Source organism: Caretta caretta, chromosome 5, assembly GCF_965140235.1.
Source record: "Caretta caretta isolate rCarCar2 chromosome 5, rCarCar1.hap1, whole genome shotgun sequence".
NCBI classification, from domain to species: Eukaryota; Metazoa; Chordata; order Testudines; family Cheloniidae; genus Caretta; species Caretta caretta.
Window position 1 is genome coordinate 126,903,943 of NC_134210.1, and position 15,149 is coordinate 126,919,091.

Here is a 15,149-nt window from a genome sequence, read left to right on the forward strand (position 1 = left end):
AAATCTGGAATGGCTCTGTTGAAGTCAGTGAAGTCACTCTGGGTTTCCATTGGTGTAATAAGAGATCAGAATCTGGTTCCAAATGCCCCATGGGTCTGGCCAAACAGCGCAAGTAGGGTGAAACTCTCCCCTGTGTAGAAAACCAGCACAGGGCCTGGACACCACTAAAGTCACACTGTTGAGGGCTTAGATGGGACTTGAGTGGTCCATAAACCTTGGCTTGCTCTCTGCTCAGGGGTGAATTTCCGCATGGAGTGTGTTGCAAACAGTACTGCCAACATCCCAGTTCAAAAATCATGAGTTAGGCCCCCAAAACTCATGAGATTAAAAAAAATACACTGTGAGTGCTTTTTATTTGCTTTGTGACTGTAGTTCACACATCTGAGTTTTTCTCCATAACCTTGGGGGCTGGAAACGGGCTTTTTGAATGAAAGCTGAGAGTCTCATGCATTCAAATGACTCCAGGAGCTGGGGCTTTAAGAAAAAACACCAAATATTACAAGACTGGAGTTGGTAACACTGTTTACATGTAGCTGTCAGTAATACGCCATAGTCAAAAAGTGTTTGTACAGATTATTTGTTCAATAGTGATCCCCAAAGATCATATTCTTCAAAACTCCAGTGTGTTTGTGATTAATGCACAAACAGAAACAGGCGCTAAATATGCTCAGGAGATTTTGTTTCTCCATCTCTAATTACTCTGGGATAGATTTTACCTCCTAAGTAGTAGTTTAGCTGGTGAGTAAGCCCTTTGACTTAAATCGGACTCTTTACAGGGTAAGGGACTATCTGGCTAGTGAGGCTGGTGGAATCTTGATCTTATATTAACAGTAATGGCATGAAACATTGAACCCATTTATGGCAACGTTTAAAAGGATCTTCTACACGAGCCACGAGGAAGTACAAAGGCAATGGAAGCCTTTGCCTCAGTACCTTTTTGGTTTGGTGGCTATAGAAGTCAAAGCTTTCCTACAGTGATGCAGTGAGAGATGATCGCTTTAAAGGGGGGCAGTCTTAATGAAGGCCCTTGCTGTTAGGCATGAAGGAACAATGGATCAAATCACAGTCCCCTCCTCCCCAATGCACGTGCGCACACGTGCTCACACACAAATATATCCCTGGGGAGTTGATGCATAGTATTTCTTTTGTCCGGGGTTGATCATTAAACAGTGCTGTCAAGAAGTATATCTGATGGGTCCTGGACTATCGGGTGGAAATCACAAGGCACTCGTGCAGTGTCATTCATCTCGTTTAGTTTCACTGTACTCCTGCACCATTTGTCTGTCCAAGGCCTGCGATGGTAATAACAGGGCTGGTGGCTTTTCTCCCACTTCCTTTTTTTCTCCTTTATCTCTCTCCCCTTCCCCCCCGGCTGATGGATATGCAGAGTATGTGGGATGAAGCAAGTGGTACTGTCACTGAACTGATGGTGTTCAGTGACTCCTTGAGCTCTTGGCTGGTCTGTACTGCAGGAGCCTGACACCCTGACCACTGAGGCATAAAAAACAGAGCATTGGAAGCCTCAGCCTGTCAGGCACCAGAGCGTCCCCCAGAGAGGCCCAGAGATGTGTACACAGAGGGGGGAGGGGAGCAGAGGTTGGGGAGGGGCGAGGAGAGAGAGTGAGAAAAGAATCAAGCAATGAAACGTTGGCTTGTTTCTACTGATGCTCATGCAGGAGCACGGCTGATTATTTCAAAAGCAGAGCCACCTGCTCAGTAGCATGCATAGCACAAGAATGGGGAGAGCTGGGTCTTCCTGAGCTGCTAGCTAGGAGGGGATGGGGAACGCACAAGATCCAGACTACAGTGCATGGGAATCCTAGCGAGTTCTGCTGTCTGGTCTCTTTGACAAGCCTCAGCGTGATGAGAGAGGTCCTCTGAGAAGTCAATTGTTGCACATTTTGCTGGAGGAGGATGCAAGGCACATTCAGGATGGCTGCATGGTGCAGCCGTGCTCGGGATTGGGGTTGTTGGCTCACGCTTGGAAGAGTGAGGCTCGAGTTCTCATTCAGATTCTGGATGCCGTGTTGGGGGTCGGGGGGTCTGGGTGAGAGCTCCTGATGGGTGGGATGGGAACCTGTGGAGTGAGCCATACAGCTCACTGCGCTCTCCTTGTGCCATGCTAAATGATAGGCTGGGAACTGGTGGAATGGTCCATGGGTCAGATATGGCAATTCACACTGTCCTACATCCCGCCACTGCCACAATATACGCCACAGTTTCAGGGTAACTGCATCTATATTCCCCCTCCGTGGTTGCTTGAGGGAGCCCTTTTAACTGTTTCTGGCTCCCAACCATCACCTCTCTTGGGTGGAGACCCGAGTCTCACTCCCTCCTGACCAGGAGTTTTAAGGCTGCACAGCTCCCTAATCTACCCTGGATATCCACAGCAAACCAGGCTGCCTAAAAACGCCAGTGCCTGCGCTTTGCTTTCTCTCCAAAGGCCCTGACCAGGGTAGTGCCCACAGTTATCACACATCTCCTCCTTAGTGTATTGATTCAAGGGTAAAAGCATTACAGAGAAAACATGAAACCGGTAAAAGTTCCTACACCCTTGCCAAAATGTTTACCAGAGCTCTGGTAGGCTTTAGTCCTTCAAACCCCACAACTGGGTTTTCCCCATGGTTATAAGTTCATCTGTCTTAGATCCAGAACCAGTACAAAAGCTGGGCAAATCAGCCATTTCTTTGTACAGCTTGGGCTTTTGATCTTGGCCTTCTGAACAGGTAAAGAGCAGACAATAACCCTGTTCTCAGGGCTAGCTTCAAAAGGCTGGGTTTTTGTATGACCAGAGTTGGGTAGCTTGCATTAACCTCTGCCTAGGGATTCCCCAGGAAATCCACTTAATGTCCCAAAAGTCTATACTTGTCTGGCACAGGTTCAGTATAGTCTTTTGAACTCCCAGGTCTCACGTCTGTCAGATCTCTCCTGCCCCCCACCCCCAGGGAGGCTACATACAATTCCAGTCCCCAATAATACATAAACTTGATATAATTAGGTCTTTCAAGGATATTGCAGGAAATTGCCATATTTGTCACCAGTTCCTGCTGAAGATACCACGGTACATCCACACCTTGAATACTGCATACAGTTCTGGTCGCTCTGTCCCAAAGAAGAGATATTAGAATTGGAAAAAGTGCAGAGAAGGGCAATGAAAATGACTAGCAGTATGGAACAACATCCATATGAGGAGAGATTGAGAAGACTGGGACTTGTTTGTTTTAGAAAAGAGAAGACTAACGGGGGGCGGGGGATGTACGATAGATGTACAAAATCATGACTGGTGTTGAGAAAGTGAATAGGGGAGTGTTATTTACCCTTTCACATAACACAAGAACCGGGGTCACCCAATGAAATTAACAGGCAGAAGGTTTAAAATAAACAGAAGGAAATATTTCTTCACACAATGCATAGTCAACCTGTGGAACGCATTGCCAGGGGATGTTGTGAAAGCCAAAAGCATAACTGAGTTCACAAAATAATTAGCTAAGTTCATGCAGGATAGATCCACCAATGGCTATTACCAAGATGGTCAGGGACACAACCCCATGCTCTGGGTGTCCCTAAACTTCCCACCGCTAGAAGCAGCTGGCACTGGTCACTGTCAGAGACAGGACACTGTGTTAGATGGACTATTGGCCTCACCCAGTGTGGCCATTCTTATGTTCTTATCAGTGAGTGTAATTAGGGTAACTTTGACTTATTTCCTGGACAATGTTTAAGCCATTACCTTTCATAATTTCATATTTCACCTATGCATATAATAAACATTCTGTTAGCGAGCCAGCATATGTCCTTCAAAAACCTGTACAGTCGTTTAACAACCATCCTGTGTAGTGTCCTACATTAGAATATATGGGTCTGAGCTGTCTGATGCCCCCTCTTATCCTTGTTCTCCCAAAACCTTTCAGTGGGAATTTGAGACCTGCCCCCCTCCCTCCCCAGTCAGACTCCCAGAACCTTCGTTAGTGTCCATATTGATTCAGGCTGCAGGCAGGCCAGCGGGATTCATCACCCACATCTGATTGCCTACTAGCCTCCAGGGTTTTGAAGGACTAAAACTTACCAGAGCTCAAGGTTGGAGTTGTGGTGAGCTCTGGTAAGCTTCTTAGCATGTATGTAGTTCTTTAATTGTTTTAATATCTTTTCTCTGCAGTGCTTTCACCTTATGGATAAACATGCTTGCTTAGAAGGAGATGTGCGGTAACTTGTACCTGCCTGCAATACACTGGTCAGAGCCCTTGGAGAGAAGGCAAAGTGCAGGTGCTGGCTTGTTTAGGCAGTCTGGTTTGCTGGGATTATTACAGTGTAGATCAGGGAGCTGTGTGGTTAAAACCCCTGGTTAGGATGGAGTGAGATGAGGGTCTCCTCCCAAGAAAGGTGATGGATAGGAGCTGGTAACCTTTAAGTGGGTGCCCTGGAGGGGTCACAGCGACCATTATGCCCCATATAGGTGCAGTTACCCTGAAGCTGTGACAGCCCATTTATCTCATTACCCTGTCCTTGTGACCTCTCCCTGGATGTGCTGAGGTTTGGTGGAGTGGCCCAGACATCTCATCGGCCTGTGCCACGCCCATCCTGCTGGTTTTGGTTATTTTAAAGTAATATTTTAACTGAGTTTTTTTATTCTAGTTGCTCTCCTCAACCAGTAAAGAGGGCAACCACCTCAGTGCACAAATCTCGGCATGTCTGTCTGCTCAGTGGGAAGAACTTTGTAAATAGCGTGCATCAGGTAGGCTGTGAGGTTGGTATAGAAATCCTTCGCCACAGGCAATGTATCCGTGTGATCAAGCAATTGCGAGGTAACTCACACTGTGGAGCTGAACTGTCCCTAAGCGCTTGAGGGAGGGACGAGGGCTCTGCATTCACCCCAGAGTTACTCAACATTTTGTTCTCTCACATGCTTTGAGGGAGTCCGTGCTAGTCTCAGCTAGAGAGGGAGTCTGGAGCAAGCTGGAAACCCAAAGGAAAATAGTCGACGTTTGGGTTGAGCAGGCAGTCTCAACTGCAAAGAGAGGGAGCCCGCAACTCAGTTGTAAAAGGGGCTCGTTAAGTGACCTTTCTCTGAAGCTGAATAGCTGTTTGAATTTAGTTGAGTCGAGCCTGGGTTGCAAATTCCAGATGGCTCCTGTTTTTCAGCCTGATTCTTCCCTTCCTATATACAGCGGGTTTTGGCAATGTTAATTCACCTTGGGAAATGGTAACGACACCACAGTATCAGGTGATGGTCAGAGCGTTACAGCATGCTGCCCCTCCACCCTTCAGCTGCCGATTCATCCTACCAGCACCAGGCATGTCTGACATACAGTCCTGGTTCCGTCGAGCCCTTGTAGCACTGCCCTGTCACTGGAATGTATGTGTAAACACCTGGAGGACAATTGTCCCGACTGACATGTTCTGATATGTACTGTGTCAAATCTGTGCCCGCAAACACAGAACACCGGAACCTCTCGTTAAACGACCCGGCATGCCCCTTAGCTGATAGAACCCAGACTAGGGTGACCAGACATCCTGATATTATCGAGTCTGTCCCAATATTGGGAGCTTTGTCTTATATAGGCAACTATTACACACACCCCGTCCCGATTTTTCACACTTGCTATTTGGTCATTCTAGCCCAGAGAATGACTGCAATTGGTAGTTGTTAATAGTCAGCTAAAAGACACCACTAGAGGGCGACATAAAGTCTTCCTAGTGGGCTTTCTGACCCACGACACCTACACCCACCACCAGTGACAGCACAGGTGCCCCTCTCTTCCCCATCCCATAAATCATTCAGTCACACACATTAAATGCATAACCCATATTGACACTGGGAAGCTCCATTATGTTTTGTTATGACAGAGTAGTCAGTGTAATGCATCTTATTTATAACGCTCTTCTCTCATCCCGCTCTTACTTCTTTCTTCTTCTGCTTTATCTCCTTCCCTCTTCCCAAACCCTTCCCCTCTTTTCACTCTCAGGACCATTTTCCCAATGTTCCTCATTGATCCTTTGCCTCCTTGCTTTTTTCGAGATAGCTCATTTAAAAAACAAACAAACCAAGAATGAACATTAAGGCAGAGTTAACCTTCAGGTATTGTATATCGTGTCCTTCATCATTCAACAGGACAGGGAACAGAGAGGAAACGTATATGCTAGGCACTTTAACAGGAATAGAAATTTGGGAGCAACTCCATTTCTAGTCGCTCACAGTAATTGATAGAGTTGAATAGAAGCAGTAATAATAATAATAATTAATAAACCACCCAAGCCTTTTACAGAAGTCTAGTAAAGATGTACTGGGCCCTTTAAGGAGTAATGTTTAATAATCTGACATTCAATTGTCTGAATCTTTATTTTTCACTTCTACTCCTGTGAAAGTGCCTTAAGCCGTCAGTTTGGAGCAGCTGTTGGAATCACAAAAAACCTGTGAGTTTTTAATGTTAAAGAAGCAACCTTAGGGACCTAGGAATTGCCAGACTGGCTCAGGCCTGAGGTCCATCTAGTCCCATATCCTGTCTCTGACAGTGGCTTGGAGCAGATCTTCAGAGGAAGGTGCAATCAGCCTTGCGTTAGGCAGGTGTGGAACAATCTGCCCCTACAGTAGGTCTTCTCCAAGTCCCTAGTTAACAGAGATCAGTTTAAATCCTCCTTCAAAATGTATGTGATTTATTTTAGCATTAACTCCTTTAGCTTTGGATATGCCTGGTATCCATATAAATCTCCAATTCCTTTTTGAAGACTGCTAAGTTTTTGGCCTCAACCATATCCTGTGACAGTGAGCTCCGCAGTCTAATTCCATGATCTATTTGTGTTTGCCTCCTTTTATTTTCATTGAAAGTCCTTTAGTTCTTGTGTTACAGGGGCAGGGAGAACAAAAATGGCCTATCTCCTTTCTCTAGATCAGTCATTGATTTTTATGGACTTCTATCATGTTCCCCCTTGTCTCCTTTCTAAGATAACAATCCCCATCTTTTCAATCTCTCTTCACCTAAGTTATTTTCCAGGCCCTTCATCATTTTCATTGCCCTTGTCTGAGCCCCCTCCAGTTCTGGAATATTCTTTTGAAGATGGGGTGACCAGCACAGAACACATTATCCAGATGAAGCTGAGACACTGTATAATTTTTTTTGTATTATTCTCCATCCTGTTCCTTATGCATCTTGTTTGCTTTTCTGACTGTAGCTTCCCATTGAGCAGAGGTCTCCTTTGAGCTGTCTGTAATGACATGGCATTTCAACTAGAACTAGTTGGGAATTTTTTGACAATGGTTTTTCTGTTGAAAAATGTCAATTTTGTTGAAACATACATTGTTTACGAGAAAGGGGTGGTTTTGATGAATTTCCCGATTTGGAAAAAAGTTTCAAATTGTCAAAACATTTCATTTTGACACTTTGGAATTGAAAAAGGTCTGGTTTTGGTTCTAAATGGATTTTGTTGTTGTTGTTTTGAAATTTAAGTTGATTTATAATAAAAAAATTTAGAATAAAAAAGATCAAAATCAAAATGAAATGCTTCAAAATGATTGCAATGAAATCTTTCAGTTGACCTGAATGCAGGTTTTTTCTGGTTTTTTGATTCATGAATTTTTTTGAGTTTTTGATTTTTTGTCCCCATTTTGAGTGGGAATAACTTCTGAAATCCCAAATCCACAAGCTGTGTTACCCAACTAAAAGAGGAAAAGTATGCATAGCATTCTCTGGCTTTATTTCATACTCTAGTTAAGTCTTGTCTCAGTGCATATGCCGTGAGAAGCGAAAAGACAGATTAAAAATAACTGTACATTAAAAGAGGAAGACAGACCCTAAGATGAAGAAAGGGGTCACATGGGTAGGGAGCCGGGGTATGACTCAGAAGGTGCTAGAAAGGTTACAGCCCAATATGGTGGCCTCAGCTCTGTAGGCCAGGAATCCAAGATGGCCACCATTGCACAGCCCAACATGGCAGCCATTAGCCATGGAGGCCAGGAATCCAAGACGGCCACCATTCCACAGCCAAGATTTTGGCCATGAATACCAAGACTCAAAATGGCGACCATTCCTCAGAGGCTAGGGATTGGACTAGATGACCTCCTGAGGTCCCTTCCAACCCTGATAGTCCATGATTCTATGACCTCCTCCCAACAGATACAGCAATAAAGTTTTGGCTCATGTGAGCACAAGACAGTTCAGATGAACATACTAGGACTGGCAAGAATCACTTCTGAACTTCTTCCTGGCTTTTGTCAGGTGGCTGATGGCCTTAATGTTTTGATGACCGTGTGTGTGTGTGTCAGAAAAAAAATCATTCCTGGCAGATTGTAGAATAATAGTAATTATTATTTGAATTGTGGTAGGTGCTGTACATACTCATAACAAAGTGATGGTCCCTACCCCAAAGAACTTACAATCTAGGTATCAAGCAAGAGATGAGAAGTGTACAGAACAAACAGCTGGGGAGAGCAGAAGTAACAGTGAGACAATTGTGAACAATGTGGTAATGCTATGAGCTCACGTGATGCTTTGCATGGCTGGAGCTCAAAGCCCTACACAGACATAAGCATCGTTATCCTGGTTATAGAGAGGGAGAGAGGTCCTGAGGCTTGCCAAAGGTGATGCCGTGAGTCAGAGGCTTCAGTTTCCTTGAACAAACTGAGATGGTTGTGTCCATGTCTAGTGTGTCTAGAACTTTAACTGCTCCATCTCCTCCAGCTTTTGGAAAGCTTGGCTGAAGAGATACGCTGTACCTCTTGCCCTCAGCTTGGCCAAACTGGGACCCAGATGTAGTAAGGGGGAAACTTAATTCCAGGGATGAGGCTCAGCATGACCCCAAGCCCCCTGGAGTTTCTCCTGAGAGCATCTAGCCTTAGTGTTCCCTATCCTAGTGAAACATAAAAGGAGCTGGAAAGATTCCCACTAGTTTGGATCAGGCCCAGCGTGAGGACCGTAAGAAAAATCAAGAGGAAAATCAAAAGGAAAACTCTATCCACTGATTTAGAGTTTGTTTTCTAACAAGTGTCCCAATTTCCATTCCCCAGGGAACCAGGTGGACCGTAAAGCCTACAATAAGAATTGCCCTGGATATCACCTAGACTGCAGACTGTATTTAGCTGCTTCTTCCCCCTCGCCTCATCAGTGTGTGTTTTATTGCAAAATTACCATTTGTTTTGTTTTTTCTTTCCCTTACTTAGGGAGCGAGTTTTCTGGAAGTCCATACAGCCACCCACAATATTCAACATACAATGACTCCTGGAGATTTCCCAACCCTGGATTGCTAGGTGAGTTTTCCTACCTGCGTTTCTACAGGAACAGCCTGCTCACTGCAGCTGCATATATCCTCACTGGATGTTGGGCCAGCTCTGGCCTGTGTGCACGTCCAGTCATGGTAAGTGAGAAGCATCTCCTTGCATACTCTTGTGTCCCCTTATTGGATTCCCTCTGACTGCCCACAATGACAACAATCCTGCTTCAAGATATACTAGTACAGACTCCTGGGCCAGCATGGGGTCCTGTCTCTCTGCTGGCTGTTCTCTCGCAATCTCTCTCTCACTTGCATGCACGCATCACACTGCCTCATACCTTGCCCCCATTCACTGACACGTACTAGATTCAGATTGGTTATTTTGTGGGCTACAGAGTCCCTTGCCTGCAGAACATGGTACGGTCACTGTGCTGTTAAAAAATAACAATATCCTGGTATTTGTAATCAACTGAAAATGTTTGTTTCCAAATTATAATAAATAGTCTATGCCAGAATACAAGACCAGATAATTGCCTGCAAGGTTAGTTCAACCTGCTCGTCTCGCTCGCTACCAATGCCCATTCGTATCAGCCCCCATTTCAATTTTGCTTTTGCCACAGATCTGGGCTCTATTTCTGGGGGGGCTTCTGCTAGCAGGAACCCCTACACCTGTGCAAAATCTTTTCAGCTTGAGAGGAATCTCCTGAGCCCAGGGTCTGTGCTAGCATATCCTCATGCAGAATGGGGGCTCTAATCCACAGAGTGAACATGATTCATTTTACACCACTGTCTCAAAAATTGGCCCCCTTTGATTTTGTGTATACACACAGCACACAGTAAGGAGAAATTTCCTGCAGTTTGCATGGAGGAGGTAGGCAAAATACCAATTAATTGTCCTCTCTCAACTGTAGGAATAGAGTTTTCCAGATTTATGGATGACAGGCGGATGTATGTGACCACCAGCAGTGGAATAATTTTGAATTTTTGTCTTTTTTTTGGTTGTTTCTTTGTTTTAAGTAATTGAACCTCTAAGTAACTGAGCTACCCAACCTTTGTTCATCATGATTCTTGTTGAGCTCCTTTGGGAGTAACAGACAGCTACAGTGCCCCATGCCATGGTACTGGAAGAATACGGCCACTTGCAGTACTATAGTTAAGGGTATGTTAGTGCTTCCCTCATAAATCAGGGGCCAGATGCTCCGCTGATGTAATTTTGCATAGCTCTACTGAAGCCAAACAACCTACATGGATGTAAATCCATGTAGGATCTAGCCCAGGAGTTAATATAAAACTTTGATTTGGATGCATGAATCCACTTTAACCGAGACTGGTAAAAAGGGAGGGTGTTTTTTTCCGCAACTCTTTTCAAAGAAAATGACCTGGTTTTAAATTGTACAATTGTAGCAAAATCCAACAGCAGCTCGTCACCCCTGTAGGTGTTCTCCGGGTATGGAGGGGGTGTTCTGTATGTGCAGAAAGCTAACAGCAGCAACAAAAACATGTCATTTGAAAAGGATGCCATCTGCAAAGTCGCTAAGGCTAAGATTCTGAACCCCTTACTCACATTGGAAAGGAATTACTTACGCAAGTAGCCTCATGTACTGATGACATACTGAAGTTTAAATACCCCTTGAAAACGCACTGCTACTTTGATATCTACAAGTAACGATAATAGCATGCTTCTATGGAAATTTCAGATGGATAGAAATATATCGAACAGAGTGAGCTGGACTCTTGGCCAGTATAAATTGGCGTAGTGCTTTGAAACCAATGGAGCTACACTGGTTTGCACCAGCTGAGGGACCTGTCCCAGTGTCTTGAAAACGTTGCAGTTCGATTGAACTGAAGCAAAAGATTCCCCTTCATTTTAATCCCCTATGTTACAGTCACTTCACAAAAGCACTTCTGAGCCATTTTGAAAATTTTCTGAACAGTGTATTTGTATGATGGGTAAGGCTAAGATTTAGTCATGGCCCATGACCTATTCATGAGATTTACCAAAAATACCCCTGACTAAATTTCTACTTCTGGGGCCCCACTGCTCCGGGGGACCCCTGCTGGGAGGAGGGCCTGCTCTGGAGTAGAGGGTTGACTGCTTCCTGGCTGCTGCTCCCAGGGACCGCTCTCCGGAAGGCCTCTGGGCACCCCTGGGGCTGCTGCTGCAGTCCCCCTGGGACCACTGCTGCTCTGGTGGTTCCCCAGGACACCCACAGGACCACTGCTCTGGCACTCCCTGGAGCCAGCCACACCGGCTGCTGTTCTGGTGGATCCCAGAGCCAAATGCCCGGGGCCGCCTGAGCAGCGGCCAGTGCGGCTGGTACTGGGGACCGCCGGAGCAGCTGACCCTGGTCGCTCCAGCAGCGGCCGGTGTGGCTGGCCTTGGGGCAACCAAGCAGCTGGTCTTGGGGCCAGCTGCTCGGGCGGCCCTGAAGTCAGCCACACCAATTGCTGCGGAAGTCACGGAGGTTGTGGAAGTCACAGATTCCATGACTTTCTGCAACCTCTGTGAAAGAATCACAGCCTTAATGATTGGCTAGGAGGCAACAAGAGCCATGCAGAGTGTCAGCAAAAGAAATCTAAGCTCAAGATTTATCCTTTGGAGCCCGATCCTCTGTCCTCTACTTGGACAAGGCTCCCGCTGACTTAATCAGTGCCTCAATGAGAGTAAGGAAGATGGTTCTGGGCCCCAAGTCATGGTTTCACAGGACTTATTACTTTCATAACTGTAATAACAATATGAGTTAGGGAGGGAATGTTGGCTCCAAATTACCATCCAAACTCAGAATGGCCTAACTGGTGTGACTCTACATTCCTGCAGCCAAGATTTTGGGGGGTTCTTTTAACTCTCTAGAGGATGTTTTCACTCTCTTGAGACCAGCGTTCATGCAGTATCTGATTCAAAGCCATGGCCCTTACAAAGTTAATCACAGCATGCAGTGGCAAGGCTTGTTTTCCAAAGTCCCACTCCCTTATTGAGAGGACAGGGTAACACCTTGAACACTTAAAAGAATACACGTTCAGTGAATTCTCTTTGCTGGTTAGGAAAGAATCGTATCAACAGGAGTTGCAGCAAGCTGAGATTTTGCCAGTCCCTAGTGCATCCTTTTGGGAAACAGAAACTTGGAAAAGGGGAGCACTTAATCACAAGAGGCTGTGAGAAAGGAAATTTCAGCATGAAAAATGATAGATGGGGAGCAGCACGAAAGATAATGGGAGTCAAGTGAGCTAAAACCACAGGTGACCTAAAGGATGGAATTGCTGGCTCCTGGGCTTTTCCTTCCAAACATGCATTAGCCGTGAAGCGAGTTAGCTAGTTTCCCTCCCTTAGGGTGGTGTTTTACTATTAAATGGGACCCAGTAAGTTGAAGTAGCTGATCATTCAGCAATACCAATTCTGCACCTGTATACACACACGCCTCTTTGTTCTGTAGGGCTAATCCTTCCATAGCGCACTGCTGCCCACATACACCCCTGGGTTCAGTTCCGTTTTCATACTGGTCCAATAGAGGTTAACAATGTATGTCCTCACCAGGCTAATCTGAACGCAATGTGCTATGGCTCTTGTAACCAGGCCGAGGACCAAACTAAAGTAACCTAATCAGAGTGGCTGATGTGTATTTGTTTTCTTCAGTATTTTTAAATCACTGGACAGGTGCTGAACAGGCAGAGCCATCTAATGCCAGCACAAGTCATTTTCGCTGTCTGGAGCCTTCAGGCCATTCTGTTCGATACTACTCAGTTTCTTATACTGCTCTGATCGGCCTGGTACCTGAGCATCTTCCTCTGCATTCAAGTGACGTAATCAGCCTCGTGTGTCAGACCCCTGCAGGTTTGCAGGCTTTCAACTCTGAAAAATAAGGACCCAATCCTGCACCCACCGAAGTCAGCAGGAGTTTTGCTGCCAACTTAGTGGGAGAGAAATAACCTCCTCAGTTTCAATATGAGAGGGTCTTCTGAGTGCAGCTTACACCTTAGTTTTCACTCTGAAAGTTGTCCCGCTGCAGTGACCAGTTATCAGTGTGTAATTACGTAGCAAGCAGTCATAAGGCTAGGTGCATCCTTCTTTGTTTTCCACTGCAGTGTTCAAATCATAAAGGCTGCTGTGATTTGTGTGAACACACACACACACACACACACACACACACACACGGTCAGTTATTGTTATTGAGGTCTAGCGAACCAGCCTGTTTAAAGTCTACTTACCACAAACATGCTAAAAGTGGATAATCGCAACACAGTCTAATGAAGAAAAATGATTCAATTTAATGCTGGTTTGTTGTAATAACTTCTTTACCATTTTCACTCATTACTTTCGACTGGATGTTGATCACAGCAGATTTTGTTTGATGCACTGTTCCCACTTCTGAACTGATGTGATTTGTGTGCATTGTGAAATGTAAGTGAGTATGACAGGGTTCCCTTTTGGATAGACTTGAGCTATCTAGCTGTTGTTACAGGAGACAGGGTCACAAGATCGACAATATTGGCGTGGCTTCATATGAGGTGAAAGGGTTTGGAACCAGTCAATTAGGATTAGAATCAGTTCTTCAGGGGATTTCTATAAAAGGATTAGAGAACAAGTATGTGCCAGAAATGACTGTGTCAAGAAATAAATGGATGATTATATGAATTAGAAAGAAAAAATGACAGAAGAATGGATAAGTTTATTCTAGATGAGAGGGTAATGACAGGGGGAGAGAGTGAATGTTTTATGATGTGATGGTTTCATTTTTCACTTTAAATACAGGCCTTTTTGATTTCACCGCAGAAATGTGAAGTGGAGAAAATCAAACTTACAAGAAATGTGGTGCTGTTGAGCCGCTTCAGAGAAATATTGGGCTTTAATAACTGCACTGCGTCAGAAATGTAATGGGGGCAGGAGGAGGCTGGAGGAAAATGGCTTTTCGTTCTTTTAGTCCTGCGAGATTCAGGGTGGAATCCTGGCTCCCATGAAGTCAAAGTGAATTTTGCCATTGACTTCAATGGGGCCTGGATTTCACCCTCTATTTCTTGTCTGGCAATGATCTACTTTTTTCTCTGAATTTTCTTTGTGTTTTTGCCTTAACGTTGAGACCTGCTTGGTCACTCCGTTCAGTTTCATCACTCTGAATCGCTAATTAATTGTTTAAAGGCAGAGCTTTCCCTAAGCCTTGTCCTTTGGTGGTGCTGGATCTGGAATCCCAGCTGAAGGATGCGTCTAGACCAAAGGTGGGCGAACTATGGCTCCTGGGCCACATCCAGCCCGCAGGACCGTCGTGCCCGGTCCCTGAGCTCCCGGCCGGGGAGGCGCCCCGGCCCCTCCCCTGCTGGTCCCCCTCCCCCACAGCCTCAGCTCGCTGTGCTGCCAGCTCTCTGGGCGGCGTGGCTGGCTCTGGCCGAGCCACGTGGCTGCGAGCTCCAGGGTTGGGTAAGGGGGTGAGGGTCCCGGGGGGGCAGTCAGGGGACAAGAAGCAGAGGGAGGTTGGATGGGGTGGAGGCTGGGGGGGGGGGGTTGGATAGACGTGGGAGTCCCAGGGGGCCTGTCGGGGGGTGGATAGGGGTCAGGGCAGTCAGGGGGCAGGGAGCGGGGGTGGGGGGTTGGATAGGGGGTGGAGTCCTGGGGGGCCATTAGAGGCGGGGGGTCCGAGACGGGGTGGTCAGGGAACAAGGAGCAGGGGGGGTTGGATGAGTGGGAGGTTCTGAGGGGGGCAGCCAGGGGGCGGGAAGTGGGAGGGGGCAGATAGGGGCGGGGCTAGGTTATTTGGGGAGACACAGCCTTCCCTACCCGGCCTTCCATACAGTGTCGCAACCCTGATGTGGCCCTCGGGCCAAAAAGTTTGCCCACCCCTGGTCTAGATGGTTGGGAAATCCTGCCTGGGCATCCAATGAGCTGTGTTGTCCTGACATCTCAATTAATCGTAGGGCGGGGCAACCAGTGCACTAAATTCTAGTGACTAGAAAAGGACTTT

General features: G+C 46.1%; 1 protein-coding gene across 3 annotated transcripts in view; it reads left to right on the top strand.

Moving 5' to 3' along the window:
- PAX5 (paired box 5) overlaps positions 1 to 15,149 on the top strand; it is a 235,731-nt gene that overhangs the window by 204,096 nt on the left and 16,486 nt on the right. For all 3 annotated transcript variants that reach the window (XM_075128881.1, XM_048850890.2, XM_048850891.2), the window contains one exon: positions 9,152 to 9,238. In XM_075128881.1, coding sequence (XP_074984982.1) covers positions 9,152 to 9,238 — 87 coding nt within the window. The remainder of the gene's footprint in view (positions 1 to 9,151; positions 9,239 to 15,149) is intronic.